General features: G+C 34.5%; 2 protein-coding genes across 3 annotated transcripts; both read left to right on the forward strand.

The window, feature by feature from the left end:
- The first annotated feature begins 16,139 nt into the window (after nt 1–16,139).
- On the forward strand, nt 16,140–18,436 carry LOC145103884 (Endosomal targeting BRO1-like domain-containing protein). 2 transcript variants are annotated; one of them, XM_079041156.1, is made up of 7 exons: nt 16,140–16,343; nt 16,469–16,542; nt 16,789–16,953; nt 17,047–17,308; nt 17,377–17,543; nt 17,631–17,780; nt 17,863–18,436. In XM_079041156.1, exons 2-7 carry the CDS (start codon nt 16,501–16,503, stop codon nt 18,214–18,216), a joined length of 1,140 nt encoding a protein of 379 aa, XP_078897282.1. In that variant the 5' UTR covers nt 16,140–16,343; nt 16,469–16,500; the 3' UTR covers nt 18,217–18,436. The 2 variants fall into 2 exon arrangements, with proteins under 2 accessions (XP_078897282.1, XP_078897283.1); XM_079041157.1 differs by having other exon boundaries at nt 16,140–16,274.
- Nucleotides 18,437–18,683: 247 nt separating this feature from the next.
- LOC145103886 (uncharacterized) lies at nt 18,684–20,859 on the forward strand. Its single transcript, XM_079041158.1, has 8 exons — nt 18,684–19,033; nt 19,235–19,331; nt 19,437–19,562; nt 19,656–19,814; nt 19,896–20,014; nt 20,102–20,293; nt 20,516–20,606; nt 20,701–20,859. Exons 1-8 carry the CDS (start codon nt 18,870–18,872, stop codon nt 20,779–20,781), a joined length of 1,029 nt encoding a protein of 342 aa, XP_078897284.1. The 5' UTR covers nt 18,684–18,869; the 3' UTR covers nt 20,782–20,859.
- Nucleotides 20,860–21,330: the final 471 nt, after the last annotated feature.

Genomic DNA, 21,330 nt, shown 5'->3' on the forward strand with positions numbered 1-21,330 from the left:
CTCAGAACTTATGAGCACTCATGAGTGTTGTAGCACCACTTTGTCCACCAACTTGGACCTCTACAAACCAACCCATGACAGTCTTGATTCATATCTACTTCCAACATATGACCAACTGTGGATGGTTTGAATAACTTAATCATTCAGGAAGAGCGACTTAGTTATTCTGGAAGTCAAAACATGCAAAGTGAAACACAAGAATAAATGAATCAAATATGGTATCAAACCCTATGAATATAAATAAACACTTTTATTTATCACCATACTGATTACTCATTATTCATTGTTTCGGTTTTATCAACTTTATACTTGAATTAAAAACACTAGTTGTCCCATGCTCCAAGCATGTACACTATGTTTTTCTTAAACAATAGCTTTGCCATACACCAAGTATGCACTCTATGTTTGTCTATGATCCTTACTTTGTGAAATAAACCAACTGGACATAATTTCAATTATTCTAATTTCACACTCCCAAATCCTTATCGAAAAATGTGAGAATTTCAAATTCCTATCATTTATCGAAATCTGTTTAGATTTTAAACTTATATGCACTGACCCTCCTTTAATGAATATGTACAAAGTCACAAAGACTTATCAACAGTCATTATAAGGTATTCCAATGGAGATCAACTCCATGGAAACTAAGTCTCATATTCAAAGTACATTGCTTTGGACATGCTTCTTGCATTAAGTTTTCTAATCTTACACAGATAACTTCCACCTATGGAGACAACTCCATATTCTCATTTTGACTATCACTTCTGAATAAGAGATGCCTCTTTTCAGAATATGTCAATATGGTCCTTCCAAAATTAGCACTATACTTCCAACTGTCCCTGAGCAACCAATATTTGGTAAACCTCAGATTGTCCTCGACAATTGCTTAATCATTTTAGTCATATCCAATTCTAGACCTTTTCCCTTCTTAATGCCTCTGGGCATTTGGAAAAATTTAGAAATGACAAATATTATAGCACATGCAATCGATCCTGTACCCAAAGCAAATGGTACACGATTCATGATGTCTCACATAAAGACATGATTCTAGACCAGTCTTTTGCTACAATATTTTTATTTGCCATGTTTTCAAAATTTGACTATGAAGAGGGATGCCGTAATCATAATCGAATTTTGAGAACACAATATATAGAATTTCCTTAAGTTGAACCAATCCAACATGAAATTTATATATATATATATTCTTGACTAAAGATGATTAAGGTCTCAATCTAAGCCTTTAGAACTGAAATGAAGTATATCCTCTCCCTTAATTATAGCAAAACAACTTTTTCAATCCCTACAGCCTCACGAATTGAAACTTTTGTTTTCTGTAATTAACATTGCTAACTTGCAACACTAACAATAATTATCATGCTCCCACTAACATGATGATTATTAGCATAACACTTATGCTCCCACTAGCTTTGACATGTACTCAGAAATCAGCTGGACTTCTAGAAATCAATACTTTATTGACTTTCTTACCAAAGTTCAGATTTCTGATACGAGATGCTTTGATAAAACTTTATCAAAATCATACACCTTTCCTTAGATAGCATGCATGTGTGTCTAAACAATTGCAGAACTATGAAAAGGGATGTCGTAATCATAGTCTCAATTGTTTAGACCTTTTGCCATCTGCTTCAAATCTACTTGGTGGAAGTGTTTCCTCACCATCATTTTCATGAATCGGAGAGAAACCTTATGACCCTTAGATTTTATGGTGTATGTGTTCTTATCCATGTGAATCGTCAAAACCATAGTCACAAGATAAGGATAATGACAAATCCAAACTCATATGGACTGAACTTATGCAATCTTAACTTCTTGCCACTTGGCAGTACAAGGTCTGCCATTGCTTCCAAGTTGTTATGCAATCAATTGAGAACTTTCAGAACTCCTATGCAAAGCCAACTTTAACTGGAATGGGCACAGAATATGTCAACACGATAGGTTATAAACCTCAAGTCGTGTGCTAGTGAAGAACCTCAGGTTTTATTCTTGATTAGTTCTTGAAATTCTTTTTAGGATCTTTAAGACTCCCACTATCCTCTTGACATATAAGACTATCTTGCCAAATATTCAAGAGATAGTGCAGATTCTTTATCAAGACAAACACTTCACACAATTGGCCTTAGTTGGTCTTTGTTTTATCCAAAACATCACAACTTACTAATTTCAAATGTACAAGAGTAGGACACTTTTACTCTTACATTTGACAAGTGTTTTAAACCTTTCTTTAAGATATGTCACTCAAGTTACAATCTTGGAGTATGACTCTAAGAATTGTTTTGGAACGAAGTATGACTTATCTTCCTGATCTAACCATTTCAACAATTCATGACTCCTCTTCTTAGTCATAAGAATGCACTAAGATGACCTTTAGAGGACTAATTGTGATATGATTTCTAAATCATTAAGATGATCACAAACATGATACTAAAGTACTCTCCCATCTTTTCAGATTTGAGAAACTTTTATCTTTCTGCCTAATTTGATTCTTCCCATTCGTTCTGCCATACATTGAGACTTTTCCAATTTTTCAGAATTATACTTAAACTTGTAAGTATAACCATATTTACTAAACTTTAGTAAATCAAATAGTCTTAACGAGCTTTGTGGTGGACATGACCAGTGCACAAGAATGTGTACTCGATCCCTTTAATCCTTCACTTGACTCACACATCCATGTGAACAAGTAATTAGTCTTGATTTTCCAATGCTTGAAAGTTCTCATTCATCATACTATTCAACTTGCATGATTCCAAGTTTCGGTCCAATTGAAACTTGGGTAATGAGGAACTTTCCTGATTTGGTAAATTTAGACACTACCACAAATGAAAGAATCAAATCCATTTTCCAATATTGCTGTCAGTGGAATCATATAAGCAACAATTTTCCACAAATGTCATTGTAAGGATACTTCAAATAAATAAAATTAAACAATTTTCTTTTATTTTAAAACTTTGCGGAAAAACTTATCCTTACAATCCACATGGAAAATTGTTGTTATCTATTCCTTAGCAATATATCATAACTTCTTAAGCAACTGCTCAAAATTCTGATGCGATCGAAATCCACCTTCGCGATTAGAATCAGCATATACTTCCTTTAAGATTTCTCTCTATTCTTTGATTCTTAAAACATCAACATGTGACCCAGTCACATCATGTAATGAGGATCTCAGAATAGAACTTAACAGAGTTAGATAATGAGCTCTACCTGATGTAGAGTCAAACTTATTGACTTTAACATCCTTAGGTAAATTTGGCAGCTTTGCAATCAACGCCCCTTCCTTTGGCAAAATAAACATATGGACCCTTTGGTAATGGGACTATCTCAGACTTAGCCTTTCTCTTTACCATTTGGTCAACCGGGTTGACTATGACCAATCCCTTTCCATTGGGAAGAGAATGCTTTTTCTGGATTTCCAGTGTCACCATTGTCACTGTCCATAAATTTTTTTTGGAAGTTGATCTTCTAATCAAATTTGCTTTACTATCGTTCCAAATCATTGCTGATTCAGCAGCACCAAGCAAATAGATATGATCATTAAGGTTCATGTCATAGTCTGTTTCATAGTAGTCCCAAAGGAACTCACTATGTGACTTAGAAAGTGATTGAACATACAACTTTCTCAAGACTTTGACACCCAACTCTCCCGGCTTGTCAATATGTGACTTCATCTCTAAGATGTGATCACACATAGACCTTGCTTGCCATTAGGGCTTGAGTGACCTTGAACTTGTGGGTTAGGGAGAATAGTTGGAGGAGGTGGAGGAAGAGAAGTATGACTTCCATGAGCCAAAATCGGGAAGTCATATTCATTAGGAAAGCTTGGTTTGGGAAGATCATTGTTGTCTAAACCAGACATCAACAATGGGAGAAATTCACGTAAAGTTGGTTTAAGTCCTTAATATAACACCCAATATGATATATTAAGGCTAGGACCCAACAAACTATTTTATAACTTGGAAGAGGGATGCCGTAATCCAAGCTATAAAATATTTGAAGGTAGGTGAATGACGATTCACCAATTTCCACCAAGATAAACGAAATGTATTATTAGGTTTTAATTGGTTTTGAAACTCCTAGATTCTTTTGAGATTCATTGAACTTTTTAATGGCATGTTTCAATCTCGAGTGTGCCCTTCAGGTTTTGTGACTGGGATGCCGAGGATCACAAAACAAGGTGTGAAGTAACCATGCAAATATACTTGGTACCCTTAATATTTACCCCTCAATCGATGTGCCGGTTAACCACACACGCTCCAACGATACTATGATAAACATTAAGTTACCCTTTGCCTACCTTGTTAAGTCCAGGTTAGTGTGCCGGTTAACCACACACACTCCACTAACAGCTTAAACAAAGTGCAAAGTGTAATTTCATGGATTAGCACCTTATGCACATTTTCCTAAGTAACTAAGATTGGGAATTTATAAGTGTTTAGTTACTTAGTATTTATCATTATACTTATAATGAAGGGAGAATTATAGTCCTTGTCCTACCTGTTCGGCTAACAACCCTCCACCGGTCAAGGAAGCGGTGAGTGAGAGTGGACACCCATTAAACTGCCATTTTATAGGCAGTAACCTTATACCCCCTTATAGACCGGCTTCGTGAATGAGGCCTACTAATGGTAAGACGACTTTATCTTATACATATCTATATAATTAAAATTATAATAATAGTATAAGGGTTGAATTTTAAACTTTTAAAATTCTAAGGTCTAGTTTGGAATTAAAGTATACATGGGGGGTAACTTTACAAATTCCAAAACTTGAGGACAAGTTTTGAAACCTTTCAAAACTCTTGGATTTTTCATAACTTATGAGTTTAATTAAGGTTTAATGGAAAAAAAAAATTTCAAGTTCCATAACTTGAGGACAAGTTATGGAAGACATTAAATCATTTAATGATGACATTAAAAATAGTGACTCTTCTATTTTCATAACCTATGAGACTTAATGACACTTTAAAAAGAAAAACTCTTCACTTTCCATAACTTGAGGACAAGTTATGGAGTTCATAAAAACCATTAAGATCAAATATTCCAATTAACACAATAATCAAATAATTTTTCTATGATCTAGATTAAACTCATAAGTAAAGATAATTCACATCAACAATTTTCAAGAAATTAGATAATCATATAAACTAATACAAATCTTGAAACTTTGACAATTATCCTTTGAAGACTCTTGGAATTCATAACCTAAAGAGTTAATAAATGAGACATTTCACATCCATAACTTATGGAAGTTTCAAAACTCTTAAGATCATAACTTTAAAAAAAACTTTTGAGTTCCAAAATTTTATGACAAAATTTGTAACTCCTTAAAACCATTTAGATCAAACTTTTAAAACAAATAAAATAATCATACCATTCTATCTTTTAATAAATTGACCTAATTCAACTCTTGTAGTAAAGTGACTCAAATTTTATAAATAATTAGTTTTTCATAAAATCAAGTAATTATCATAAAATTTGACAAACTTCATGTTTTTTTTTCTTTTTTTTTTCCTTCAACTTGAAAAAAAAAATACATTTGCATCAAATATAATAGAAAACAACCCATGGCTCTGATACCACTATTGGGTTTTAGTATACTACAACATCCTATGGTGCACATACAACCCTAAATACCTTGGATCTATGTTTTCTCTATTATACATGCAAATGGTTTCCAAGGCATTAAACCTATAACTAGCATGCATTTGACATAAACCATATAATATACTAGTTAGGGAACATACCTTTTATGTGGCTTGAAGTCTTGATGTATTTGGCCTTAAGAGCTTAGCACCAATAGTATGAAATGCTTCAAATGGAATCACAACACACCTAGGACAAAGGTGGCTCTTGAGAGAGAATTCCATGCACCAAAACACCTCCATATTTCTCTAAGAAAAGAAGTGGTGATTTTGGCTATGGAGTAACCTATTTATATGTAGGATTCCAAGGGTCATGGGTATAACCCATAATCCATACCCATGGGTTTTATGATCCATGGTTCATGTGGCCCAACTCTTTATGTATACATACATAAACCTGGTCCAACATGGATCATAAGCCCAACACATATAAATATAACTAATTATCATAATTAGTCCCCATAGATTTAATTAGTCTCTTTTGATCACTAAATTAATTCCAAATTAATTCTTGATCGATACTAATTAAAACATATGATTTCATATTAATATATTATAACTTATAATATATTAATAAACCATAAATAACCTTCTCTCAAAAGTCCATCCTAACAAATTGTCCTGATGATATGCAACCCAAATGGACCATGCTACTCTCGGGTCAAGTACATACCAATAATAGTTATGGGCTTAGACATCTAATCCAACAGTCTCCCACTTGGATAAGTCTAAAACTATTATTGCAAGTACGACTTCATAACCCGACTAGCAATCGTAGCTCTTAAAGCTGCTGTCGAACTCTGAACAAATCAATGACGCGCCCATTAGATAAGGGATCATATATTCCTCCATTCTAGATATCATATGGACTGAGACATGGATTATAATAATTCTCTCTGTCTATTTGTTGTTTCCCGATTTTCGATTTATGATGACTGACTGATTGAACAAATCAAATCAGTCCTGGCTTGGCCAAGCACTCACATGTGTCATCGCTAAATCATCGAGGGGCCCACAGATATCGCTTTTATCCCGAAGGTAAAAGGAATGGATAAACTTCGACTCATATGTCTTGTTCTACTACTTGTTGAATCATACACAAAGGCACGTTTTATAACATCGAGTTACCAAATGCGTTTTCGTGCAATCAATGTATAACCAACTCATGGTAACAACTCATATCTCTAGGTTTGAAGAATATAAGATATTATCGTCTCATGATCACTCGTGATAAAATCCATGAAGTGATTCAAATGAGCGCGGGTTGAATCCAATACTCAGAACTTATGAGCACTCATGAGTGTTGTAGCACCACTTTGTCCACCAACTTGGACCTCTACAAACCAACCCATGACAGTCTTGATTCATATCTACTTCCAACATATGACCAACTGTGGATGGTTTGAATAACTTAATCATTCAGGAAGAGCGACTTAGTTATTCTGGAAGTCAAAACATGCAAAGTGAAACACAAGAATAAATGAATCAAATATGGTATCAAACCCTATGAATATAAATAAACACTTTTATTTATCACCATACTGATTACTCATTATTCATTGTTTCGGTTTTATCAACTTTATACTTGAATTAAAAACACTAGTTGTCCCATGCTCCAAGCATGTACACTATGTTTTTCTTAAACAATAGCTTTGCCATACACCAAGTATGCACTCTATGTTTGTCTATGATCCTTACTTTGTGAAATAAACCAACTGGACATAATTTCAATTATTCTAATTTCACACTCCCAAATCCTTATCGAAAAATGTGAGAATTTCAAATTCCTATCATTTATCGAAATCTGTTTAGATTTTAAACTTATATGCACTGACCCTCCTTTAATGAATATGTACAAAGTCACAAAGACTTATCAACAGTCATTATAAGGTATTCCAATGGAGATCAACTCCATGGAAACTAAGTCTCATATTCAAAGTACATTGCTTTGGACATGCTTCTTGCATTAAGTTTTCTAATCTTACACAGATAACTTCCACCTATGGAGACAACTCCATATTCTCATTTTGACTATCACTTCTGAATAAGAGATGCCTCTTTTCAGAATATGTCAATATGGTCCTTCCAAAATTAGCACTATACTTCCAACTGTCCCTGAGCAACCAATATTTGGTAAACCTCAGATTGTCCTCGACAATTGCTTAATCATTTTAGTCATATCCAATTCTAGACCTTTTCCCTTCTTAATGCCTCTGGGCATTTGGAAAAATTTAGAAATGACAAATATTATAGCACATGCAATCGATCCTGTACCCAAAGCAAATGGTACACGATTCATGATGTCTCACATAAAGACATGATTCTAGACCAGTCTTTTGCTACAATATTTTTATTTGCCATGTTTTCAAAATTTGACTATGAAGAGGGATGCCGTAATCATAATCGAATTTTGAGAACACAATATATAGAATTTCCTTAAGTTGAACCAATCCAACATGAAATTTATATATATATATATTCTTGACTAAAGATGATTAAGGTCTCAATCTAAGCCTTTAGAACTGAAATGAAGTATATCCTCTCCCTTAATTATAGCAAAACAACTTTTTCAATCCCTGCAGCCTCACGAATTGAAACTTTTGTTTTCTGTAATTAACATTGCTAACTTGCAACACTAACAATAATTATCATGCTCCCACTAACATGATGATTATTAGCATAACACTTATGCTCCCACTAGCTTTGACATGTACTCAGAAATCAGCTGGACTTCTAGAAATCAATACTTTATTGACTTTCTTACCAAAGTTCAGATTTCTGATACGAGATGCTTTGATAAAACTTTATCAAAATCATACACCTTTCCTTAGATAGCATGCATGTGTGTCTAAACAATTGCAGAACTATGAAAAGGGATGTCGTAATCATAGTCTCAATTGTTTAGACCTTTTGCCATCTGCTTCAAATCTACTTGGTGGAAGTGTTTCCTCACCATCATTTTCATGAATCGGAGAGAAACCTTATGACCCTTAGATTTTATGGTGTATGTGTTCTTATCCATGTGAATCGTCAAAACCATAGTCACAAGATAAGGATAATGACAAATCCAAACTCATATGGACTGAACTTATGCAATCTTAACTTCTTGCCACTTGGCAGTACAAGGTCTGCCATTGCTTCCAAGTTGTTATGCAACCAATTGAGAACTTTCAGAACTCCTATGCAAAGCCAACTTTAACTGGAATGGGCACAGAATATGTCAACACGATAGGTTATAAACCTCAAGTCGTGTGCTAGTGAAGAACCTCAGGTTTTATTCTTGATTAGTTCTTGAAATTCTTTTTAGGATCTTTAAGACTCCCACTATCCTCTTGACATATAAGACTATCTTGCCAAATATTCAAGAGATAGTGCAGATTCTTTATCAAGACAAACACTTCACACAATTGGCCTTAGTTGGTCTTTGTTTTATCCAAAACATCACAACTTACTAATTTCAAATGTACAAGAGTAGGACACTTTTACTCTTACATTTGACAAGTGTTTTAAACCTTTCTTTAAGATATGTCACTCAAGTTACAATCTTGGAGTATGACTCTAAGAATTGTTTTGGAACGAAGTATGACTTATCTTCCTGATCTAACCATTTCAACAATTCATGACTCCTCTTCTTAGTCATAAGAATGCACTAAGATGACCTTTAGAGGACTAATTGTGATATGATTTCTAAATCATTAAGATGATCACAAACATGATACTAAAGTACTCTCCCATCTTTTCAGATTTGAGAAACTTTTATCTTTCTGCCTAATTTGATTCTTCCCATTCGTTCTGCCATACATTGAGACTTTTCCAATTTTTCAGAATTATACTTAAACTTGTAAGTATAACCATATTTACTAAACTTTAGTAAATCAAATAGTCTTAACGAGCTTTGTGGTGGACATGACCAGTGCACAAGAATGTGTACTCGATCCCTTTAATCCTTCACTTGACTCACACATCCATGTGAACAAGTAATTAGTCTTGATTTTCCAATGCTTGAAAGTTCTCATTCATCATACTATTCAACTTGCATGATTCCAAGTTTCGGTCCAATTGAAACTTGGGTAATGAGGAACTTTCCTGATTTGGTAAATTTAGACACTACCACAAATGAAAGAATCAAATCCATTTTCCAATATTGCTGTCAGTGGAATCATATAAGCAACAATTTTCCACAAATGTCATTGTAAGGATACTTCAAATAAATAAAATTAAACAATTTTCTTTTATTTTAAAACTTTGCGGAAAAACTTATCCTTACAATCCACATGGAAAATTGTTGTTATCTATTCCTTAGCAATATATCATAACTTCTTAAGCAACTGCTCAAAATTCTGATGCGATCGAAATCCACCTTCGCGATTAGAATCAGCATATACTTCCTTTAAGATTTCTCTCTATTCTTTGATTCTTAAAACATCAACATGTGACCCAGTCACATCATGTAATGAGGATCTCAGAATAGAACTTAACAGAGTTAGATAATGAGCTCTACCTGATGTAGAGTCAAACTTATTGACTTTAACATCCTTAGGTAAATTTGGCAGCTTTGCAATCAACGCCCCTTCCTTTGGCAAAATAAACATATGGACCCTTTGGTAATGGGACTATCTCAGACTTAGCCTTTCTCTTTACCATTTGGTCAACCGGGTTGACTATGACCAATCCCTTTCCATTGGGAAGAGAATGCTTTTTCTGGATTTCCAGTGTCACCATTGTCACTGTCCATAAATTTTTTTTGGAAGTTGATCTTCTAATCAAATTTGCTTTACTATCGTTCCAAATCATTGCTGATTCAGCAGCACCAAGCAAATAGATATGATCATTAAGGTTCATGTCATAGTCTGTTTCATAGTAGTCCCAAAGGAACTCACTATGTGACTTAGAAAGTGATTGAACATACAACTTTCTCAAGACTTTGACACCCAACTCTCCCGGCTTGTCAATATGTGACTTCATCTCTAAGATGTGATCACACATAGACCTTGCTTGCCATTAGGGCTTGAGTGACCTTGAACTTGTGGGTTAGGGAGAATAGTTGGAGGAGGTGGAGGAAGAGAAGTATGACTTCCATGAGCCAAAATCGGGAAGTCATATTCATTAGGAAAGCTTGGTTTGGGAAGATCATTGTTGTCTAAACCAGACATCAACAATGGGAGAAATTCACGTAAAGTTGGTTTAAGTCCTTAATATAACACCCAATATGATATATTAAGGCTAGGACCCAACAAACTATTTTATAACTTGGAAGAGGGATGCCGTAATCCAAGCTATAAAATATTTGAAGGTAGGTGAATGACGATTCACCAATTTCCACCAAGATAAACGAAATGTATTATTAGGTTTTAATTGGTTTTGAAACTCCTAGATTCTTTTGAGATTCATTGAACTTTTTAATGGCATGTTTCAATCTCGAGTGTGCCCTTCAGGTTTTGTGACTGGGATGCCGAGGATCACAAAACAAGGTGTGAAGTAACCATGCAAATATACTTGGTACCCTTAATATTTACCCCTCAATCGATGTGCCGGTTAACCACACACGCTCCAACGATACTATGATAAACATTAAGTTACCCTTTGCCTACCTTGTTAAGTCCAGGTTAGTGTGCCGGTTAACCACACACACTCCACTAACAGCTTAAACAAAGTGCAAAGTGTAATTTCATGGATTAGCACCTTATGCACATTTTCCTAAGTAACTAAGATTGGGAATTTATAAGTGTTTAGTTACTTAGTATTTATCATTATACTTATAATGAAGGGAGAATTATAGTCCTTGTCCTACCTGTTCGGCTAACAACCCTCCACCGGTCAAGGAAGCGGTGAGTGAGAGTGGACACCCATTAAACTGCCATTTTATAGGCAGTAACCTTATACCCCCTTATAGACCGGCTTCGTGAATGAGGCCTACTAATGGTAAGACGACTTTATCTTATACATATCTATATAATTAAAATTATAATAATAGTATAAGGGTTGAATTTTAAACTTTTAAAATTCTAAGGTCTAGTTTGGAATTAAAGTATACATGGGGGGTAACTTTACAAATTCCAAAACTTGAGGACAAGTTTTGAAACCTTTCAAAACTCTTGGATTTTTCATAACTTATGAGTTTAATTAAGGTTTAATGGAAAAAAAAAATTTCAAGTTCCATAACTTGAGGACAAGTTATGGAAGACATTAAATCATTTAATGATGACATTAAAAATAGTGACTCTTCTATTTTCATAACCTATGAGACTTAATGACACTTTAAAAAGAAAAACTCTTCACTTTCCATAACTTGAGGACAAGTTATGGAGTTCATAAAAACCATTAAGATCAAATATTCCAATTAACACAATAATCAAATAATTTTTCTATGATCTAGATTAAACTCATAAGTAAAGATAATTCACATCAACAATTTTCAAGAAATTAGATAATCATATAAACTAATACAAATCTTGAAACTTTGACAATTATCCTTTGAAGACTCTTGGAATTCATAACCTAAAGAGTTAATAAATGAGACATTTCACATCCATAACTTATGGAAGTTTCAAAACTCTTAAGATCATAACTTTAAAAAAAACTTTTGAGTTCCAAAATTTTATGACAAAATTTGTAACTCCTTAAAACCATTTAGATCAAACTTTTAAAACAAATAAAATAATCATACCATTCTATCTTTTAATAAATTGACCTAATTCAACTCTTGTAGTAAAGTGACTCAAATTTTATAAATAATTAGTTTTTCATAAAATCAAGTAATTATCATAAAATTTGACAAACTTCATGTTTTTTTTTCTTTTTTTTTTCCTTCAACTTGAAAAAAAAAATACATTTGCATCAAATATAATAGAAAACAACCCATGGCTCTGATACCACTATTGGGTTTTAGTATACTACAACATCCTATGGTGCACATACAACCCTAAATACCTTGGATCTATGTTTTCTCTATTATACATGCAAATGGTTTCCAAGGCATTAAACCTATAACTAGCATGCATTTGACATAAACCATATAATATACTAGTTAGGGAACATACCTTTTATGTGGCTTGAAGTCTTGATGTATTTGGCCTTAAGAGCTTAGCACCAATAGTATGAAATGCTTCAAATGGAATCACAACACACCTAGGACAAAGGTGGCTCTTGAGAGAGAATTCCATGCACCAAAACACCTCCATATTTCTCTAAGAAAAGAAGTGGTGATTTTGGCTATGGAGTAACCTATTTATATGTAGGATTCCAAGGGTCATGGGTATAACCCATAATCCATACCCATGGGTTTTATGATCCATGGTTCATGTGGCCCAACTCTTTATGTATCCATACATAAACTTGGTCCAACATGGATCATAAGCCCAACACATATAAATATAACTAATTATCATAATTAGTCCCCATAGATTTAATTAGTCTCTTTTGATCACTAAATTAATTCCAAATTAATTCTTGATCGATACTAATTAAAACATATGATTTCATATTAATATATTATAACTTATAATATATTAATAAACCATAAATAACCTTCTCTCAAAAGTCCATCCTAACAAATTGTCCTGATGATATGCAACCCAAATGGACCATGCTACTCTCGGGTCAAGTACATACCAATAATAGTTATGGGCTTAGACATCTAATCCAACAGTCTCCCACTTGGATAAGTCTAAAACTATTATTGCAAGTACGACTTCATAACCCGACTAGCAATCGTAGCTCTTAAAGCTGCTGTCGAACTCTGAACAAATCAATGACGCGCCCATTAGATAAGGGATCATATATTCCTCCATTCTAGATATCATATGGACTGAGACATGGATTATAATAATTCTCTCTGTCTATTTGTTGTTTCCCGATTTTCGATTTATGATGACTGACTGATTGAACAAATCAAATCAGTCCTGGCTTGGCCAAGCACTCACATGTGTCATCGCTAAATCATCGAGGGGCCCACAGATATCGCTTTTATCCCGAAGGTAAAAGGAATGGATAAACTTCGACTCATATGTCTTGTTCTACTACTTGTTGAATCATACACAAAGGCACGTTTTATAACATCGAGTTACCAAATGCGTTTTCGTGCAATCAATGTATAACCAACTCATGGTAACAACTCATATCTCTAGGTTTGAAGAATATAAGATATTATCGTCTCATGATCACTCGTGATAAAATCCATGAAGTGATTCAAATGAGCGCGGGTTGAATCCAATACTCAGAACTTATGAGCACTCATGAGTGTTGTAGCACCACTTTGTCCACCAACTTGGACCTCTACAAACCAACCCATGACAGTCTTGATTCATATCTACTTCCAACATATGACCAACTGTGGATGGTTTGAATAACTTAATCATTCAGGAAGAGCGACTTAGTTATTCTGGAAGTCAAAACATGCAAAGTGAAACACAAGAATAAATGAATCAAATATGGTATCAAACCCTATGAATATAAATAAACACTTTTATTTATCACCATACTGATTACTCATTATTCATTGTTTCGGTTTTATCAACTTTATACTTGAATTAAAAACACTAGTTGTCCCATGCTCCAAGCATGTACACTATGTTTTTCTTAAACAATAGCTTTGCCATACACCAAGTATGCACTCTATGTTTGTCTATGATCCTTACTTTGTGAAATAAACCAACTGGACATAATTTCAATTATTCTAATTTCACACTCCCAAATCCTTATCGAAAAATGTGAGAATTTCAATTATTCTGATGATATGCAACCCAAATGGACTATGCTACTCTCGGGTCAAGTACATACCAATAATAGTTATGGGCTTAGACATCTAATCCAACAATGAGCAGCCTTAGGGCCAGTGGGGGTCGTGGTCTTATTTACAGGGACAAATCGGTTGCTCATTATGCGAGCCTTACTCTTAAGTTGTTTCTCCCCTTTTAAGGCAAGTTGACACACATCTTAATATGTACAATAGGGTTGGAGACTCACCACATCCGAGATCTCGGGTTCCAACACCCCCAAAAATCGAGCAATAACTTGTTCTTCTTCTTCTACCACGTCACACCGCATCCGAAGTCGGTCAAACTCATGGATGACTTCCTGTACCGCCATGGTTTTCTGGGACAAATTATGGTACTCTAAGAAACCTGCAAGTTTCCGTTGTTTCTTCACGTGATCCCACCAAAGAGAGGCGTGTTTCCTCAATCGGATGACCACCACCTTCACTTTCAACTATTCTGAGATGTCTCGCAGATCAAACACCTGCTCAACGGTGCTTAACCATTCATTGAGCTCACCAAGATGAGCATGTCCCGTGAACTCGGGAATCTCAACCTTCACACCAATACTCCTTAACTGATCATCACGATATCCTCCTTCGCGACGATCTCAATTTGCCCTGACAAAAGGATTGACCACCTTGTCACCATCTACCCAGATGCTCGATTCTGATTCAGTCTCTTCGTCCGATGAGTCGTGATGCAACAAATCGAGTTCTTGGATCCGTCGTTGCAAACGTTCAATCTCTATGTCACATGGATCTCGTAAATCGACTCTGTCATTCCGTGGAACACGTCCACCACCGCGATGACCACAAGCTCCTCCACGACCACAAACCATTTGTTCAACCATTCGTTCGTTTTCTCTGATACCAAATGATGCACATACGATCGGATTGAATGACAAACTACAAACAACAGGGACACAAAAAAAAATAACTCCAAAGTTGGATTCTTTATTAATTACCAATTGGAAAAAAACCGACCTCAAAACAATGAAAACGAGATCCTTATATGGAGGATAAGATAAACATAAGCTTCATAACCCTCGGAGATCATAATTGATTAGGAAAAGATCCGCAATCAATTATCTAAATCAAAACTCAAAATAAAAAGTTGCCGCAAATAAAAAAAACAGAAAAAACGCGTTTTGAGGCCCAAAACGATTTTGAATGACCGAAAAACACCACACGTCACGGCAAAGCGTTGAGTTTTTTTAATCGGCCCATTTTACATCTCGTGTGCGAATTTCGTCTAATTCCGACCTGTTGGATCACTTCGGCAGATTTGACGTTGATGCCATCATACTTTTATTCCTACTAGTGCTGACATCATCTAGCCATGCATCAACAGTTGTACCACTTGCATCAAAAGAATTTTGGTAAAGTGCTTCAAGTTTAATTTGCTAGGTCCGGTTCGGGCCGGTTCCAACCGGGTCGGTTCCTTTGCTCATCCCTAATGAAAATTATGGATTAAAATGTATTCAAATATTGTTTTCATGCATTAGCTTGTATTTGATAACGATAATTCTTTATTATTATTTGTATTTAACATTGTTTACATTTTCTTACAGTATATGTTAATAAAATAAAATTTAAATTTTAGATTTAATAATAAAATAAAGTTTATAAATTTGAGATATAATAATAAATAAATATTTTAAATAGTTGATTAAAACCATATATTGATAGATCCATGATCTTTTTACGCCCGTTCGGACCATTTCAGCCCCAAATCGAAACGGGCATGGGCATGGGAAGTTTCTGGATTCGCGGGAACCCATCCTTACGATCCGATTGCCATCAAATCCCAAAATCTTAGCAGGGAAGAAACAGAAATTTAATGGATAGACTTTTGGGGTAAACATCGCCATCAAAACTCAAAACCCTCAATTATTGTGAAAAACTGTAAATACATCTCAATTTCATGTGAGGAACTTTTCAAACCCTAATTCACTTCATGTAACCATCGAAATTTGTTCAAATCCCCTTTATCATATTCAAGAACTTCCAAGAAGCATCCACGAAACTTAACTCGTTGGATTTTGTAACAGGAAGGCTTGATCCTAGTTGATTCGAGTTAGCCATGCTGCATTTCAAAGATCCTTCAAAGCTCAGAACCAAAAAGGTAATCTTCGTACATGCAACACTGTGATTATAAGTTCTCGCTAGGAAATTACAACAAACATCGTTAGTTTTTGCCCGATTATAGATTGTTTGGCGTATGGGTTCTCTATACTTGTATCCATGTATAAATTGGTGCGAGTTGTGTGCATAATTGGTGTAGTTTCTGAACTTATGGTATTGATGTAAGATATAAACAATCGATTTAGTGATGAATTATCGAGTATAAACTTAATCTCGACTTCAACAGATTGTTTTTGAAGATGTATACTGTGCTCAAGATTCAGGCACTCTCGAACAACTGAAAGAGTTGAGCTCCAAGCGTGTGAATGTTGAATCCATCAACGAAAACAACTCCATTACAAATGCCATTGCCAGGGAAATGTCAGGGGGATTAACTTCTCAGTATGAACAGGTTGATATATTTACCCTATCATTCTCTTACCTTACCCCATAAGATTGTTTTGTATCTTATTTTAGAATGGTGATAATGTTGTTCTTATTCCAGGATATTCAAAAGCTAGAACTTTATGTGCCATTATTGGAGAACTTGATTCAACATGTTGAAGTAATTGGTGATCATACAAAAGTGATTCGTTGGACATCAGATCTTAAGATAAGGTGGACAAGTCCTCTTAGTTCTTCATCTTTCTTCAACCTCATGGGTCCAAGATTTTTTCAGATTGATAAGCTGCAGTTTGAGCTTGGAATGGTTTTGTTCTTTTATGGTGCAATGCTTCGTGAATGGGCTTCCCATGTTTTAAAAACAGGTACAACTTAATCCTTTTTTCTTGAATTCTTTGTATAGTTATTGATGATTCTTTTGTTTTTATCATAGATTTAGTGCAATCCACAACCCTGTTCAGAAAAGCTGCAGGGGTTTATCATTATTTGGCTCATGAAATTCTTCCATCTTTACAACCAGCACTTACACCCGAAGCACCACCAGAAGCTTCTTCATCTGTTTCTTCAATTATGAGCTTCATCTGCTTAGCAGAGGCTCAGGTTAGGGTTCATGTTTCATCTCTTATTTCCTTTTTAGTTGTTTCAAGAAACATATTCATTATTTCCTTGAAAAAAAAAAATGCACAGATAGTAACTATAATGAAGGCTGAGGAGAAACAAATAGCTGTTGGGCTTTTAGCAAAGCTACACTATGGTGTAGTACAGTTATTTGATGAAGCCAAAAATTGTTTCTTGAAATCAGTCAAAGAATGCAAAGATTTGTCACCAAGTTTGATGGTATGCATGGGTTTTTGATTATTATTATAATAGAATAAAATACACAAATAAATAAAAGTAGGTTGATATTTGATGTATGCAGGAGTACATAACATGTAGTAAAGTGGTGCATGAGTTGAGAAGTTACAAATACATGGCACAGAGTCTGAAAGGGGAAGGGGAAATAGGGAATGCAATTGGGGTGCTTAAAAGGGTGTTGGAATGGAATAATAATAATAATGTTGTTGGAGGAATGGAATCATGGAGGGTGGTTATAAAGGAAGAGATTGAGTGTGTGAGGGAATTGGTGAGAAAATATACACATGAGAATGAGTTTGTGTGGCATGAAAAAATTCCTTATGAGGATGATTTGCCATTTGCCCAAGGGAGAAAGATTGCAACTTGCATAGATTATCATCCTCAAAGATGGGAAAGAAATCTTGCACTCAAGATTTAATACACCATAATTTCTTTTGAGCTATCAACAATTGTTGGGTCTTTTTATTTTTTTTAAAGAAAAGGTTAACAAACAGTATATAGATAGATATCTTTGTTTGAGGACCTATGTATAGATTTATGCGATGTTTTGCTTTGTGTTTGCTTTTTTTGTTTTTGTGAGATATATAGGATTTTGTCCTTTTTGAATGATATATAGTTGGAGATGCCTTTGTGTTATAGTTGGGTTCTGAAATTGGCCCAATTGAAAGTCCACACTCATTATTTTTGTACTAGAAATTTAAAAATAAATAAAAAAATTTCGGTCTACCGAAATAAAATAAAACAGGTAAGCCCTTCAAAAAAAATCAAAATATGATAATGACTTTGAAATAAATATAAAAAAACGAGTAAACATATAAATTCTTTTGTAAATAATGGTTTTGTTACATCAAATTCTCTCATGGTCTACGATAAGAATAATATGAGCCGCACAATTGGATGGGTAGAACTCATGAAGAAATTGGCGCCCGAATTCCAGTGGTGGATCTCAACAATCCACATCTACCCATCAACAAAAAGGCTACGACTTTTGAAAACCCTCGTAAAATCTAACAAGATCATACGCAAATTCCCCAATTTTTATTCAGCACCCAATTATTCTTCTTCAAGATTATGATGGCTGTTCAATGTAATCCACTACCCCAATTGCTCTACAGATTAAACAAAACAACAGCAAGGCAACAGTTCACACCATTAATTTCCAACACCCGTCTCCTCTCGACTCGAAAAAATCCAGCGTTCGTCACATCCTACACCCCGAAGCTCTCCAACAGCAGGTGTGTCCCAAATCCCAATTCTAAATTACATGAATTTTGGAAATACTTTTTGAATGTTTTGTCAGCTACTGGTTTACGTCATACGTATTATTGCAAATAGGGAAAGTGTTTATTACTAGTATAATAATTTATAGCATGATATTGTGCTAAAATTGACGTTAGAAATCAAAATTCTAAGTTCATCTCTTTTTTTGGGGATAGAGGGAGTAATAGGGTCGTTTCTGCTTTAATTTCCGAAGAGAAAGTTGCTGAATCGAGTTTTTCCGGCATTGATGCATTCCAGCTAACTTACTTGGAGGTGCGCTTTTGTAATTCTCTGATTCTCACATAGTATTTGAAAGTGATGAGATATAGTCGTATCTGTGGTCTTTAATTAGCACATTGTTGGACGTTTTTGATTTAGGGCAATAGCTGGTTATGGGAAGTGGGTGGAGTGAAGATTCTAGTTGATCCAATATTGGTGGGTAATTTGGATTTCGGAATACCTTTTCTTTATGATGCTAGCAAGAAATATTTGAAGAATTTCAAGGTACATTCGTTGTAGCCTCAAGGGAAACCTAGAAGTTTGAATCTCTAAGGAATTTTGTCACACATGTTCTAACAAATTGTAGCTTTATTTCAGCTTACCGATCTTCCTGAAATCGATTGCATATTAATTACACAAAGCCTTGATGACCATTGCCATTTGAAGACATTAAATCCTCTCTCTCAAAAATTACCAAATCTTAAAGTAATCGCCACTCCAAATGCAAAAACACTCTTGGATCCTCTTTTCACCAATGTAAGTTAATATAATTTCTCAAAACATCACGTTTTATATAATTCTAATAATTTATTACAAATATTATTTTATAAATTTCAGGTCATATACTTAGAACCCGGCCAAGATTCTAAAATTGAAACAAAAAACGGTTCTCATGTCAAAATACGGGCAACTGCGGGGCCGGTTCTCGGTCCTCCTTGGCAACGCCCCGAAAATGGGTACATAATTTTATTTTTTATTTTTTATTTTTTCAAAAATGAGCGAATCATGTATTGTTAATATCTATATAATATATGGTATTATAGGTACATTGTGACATCTCTACAAGGGCAATTGAGTCTTTACTATGAACCACATTGTGTCTATGACAAGGAGATTATTGGAAAGGAGAAGGCCGATATCGTCATTACACCCGTTATCAAGCAACTTTTACCAAGTTTTACTTTGGTTTCTGGACAAGAAGACGCCGTTCGTCTTGCAAAATTGCTTCATTCCAAGTAGTCTAACTTCAATCTTGATCTTGTCTTTTGAACTGACACGACAGGACAGGACAGGAAAGGTTGTGCAACGTTTGGTGTGCATTGAACTGTGACTTATGGGACAAAAGTTGCAATTTTTTATCCCCGCCAAAAAGATGCAAAAGACATAAATGCCCTTAATGTCCAGTCCCGTGGAAAATTAATATTGCATTTTCGTGATTGTTTTTTATTTATTTACAGATTTGTGGTGCCAATGAAAAACGGAGATCTTGATAGTAAAGGTGTTCTTGCAAGTCTAGTTAGGTCAGAGGGAACCATAGAATCATTCAAGGTTTATTGATATTTCTTGAATTTTACAACTTATTATAATTAATTAATATAAGTGAAAATTAAATCTGGTTAATTTTTTTGTAATACAATTACAGGGTCTTTTATTAAAGGAATTACCAAATGTAAAGGTACTAGAGCCTGTGCCTGGTGTACCCCTTAATATATCAGCATCTTAATCATTTTCATTAATTGGTTTTGTAAATAGATTTTATTCATAATCAATTATATCAAGTGCACAAACTATATTTTCTATAGATGTAAACTTTAATGTATGTATGCTGAAAATTAGGGTTCTATGACAGAATATTTGAACCACAAAATACGTATCGATCACATCTATCCCCTATTAATTTGATTTTGGAAAGTTATGGTTTGGTTTGGTTTTGTTTCAAGATAATTCTCAAAAGCATATTGGTTTGATTTGATTAAGCAAAATTGAAAACGAATATATATGGCTTGGCTATGTGGTTCAAATTGAAAACCACAACAAACTCAGTTGTGGTTTTATTGGGATTTGGAATTGAAATATATATATATTTCAATTAGTTAGGCCAAACAGAGGGCAGCGGGAAAGCTATGCGAGAAACGAACCTGCACCTCAGAACACAACACTGAGGCTGCAGGAACGGGTGAGATTTCCCATGTTCTCTCTTCTATTCTTACTGGCCAAAATTTTTTTTTCTTTCAAACGGTTGGATATATATATATATATATATATATATATA

Source organism: Lactuca virosa, chromosome 4 (assembly GCF_052849685.1).
Source record: "Lactuca virosa cultivar CGN04683 chromosome 4, Lactuca_virosa_CGN04683_v6, whole genome shotgun sequence".
Classification (NCBI taxonomy): Eukaryota; Viridiplantae; Streptophyta; class Magnoliopsida; order Asterales; family Asteraceae; genus Lactuca; species Lactuca virosa.

Coding starts and splice junctions, on each gene's coding strand:
- LOC145103884 (XM_079041156.1), top strand. CDS start 16,501: ATGCTGCATTTCAAAGATCCTTCAAAGCTCAGAACCAAAAAG. Junction 16,954..17,046: donor TAACTTCTCAGTATGAACAG/GTTGATATATTT, acceptor TTCTTATTCCAG/GATATTCAAAAGCTAGAACT. Junction 17,781..17,862: donor ATTTGTCACCAAGTTTGATG/GTATGCATGGGT, acceptor TGATGTATGCAG/GAGTACATAACATGTAGTAA.
- LOC145103886 (XM_079041158.1), top strand. CDS start 18,870: ATGATGGCTGTTCAATGTAATCCACTACCCCAATTGCTCTACAGATTA. Junction 19,034..19,234: donor CCGAAGCTCTCCAACAGCAG/GTGTGTCCCAAA, acceptor TTTTGGGGATAG/AGGGAGTAATAGGGTCGTTT. Junction 19,815..19,895: donor TGGATCCTCTTTTCACCAAT/GTAAGTTAATAT, acceptor TATAAATTTCAG/GTCATATACTTAGAACCCGG.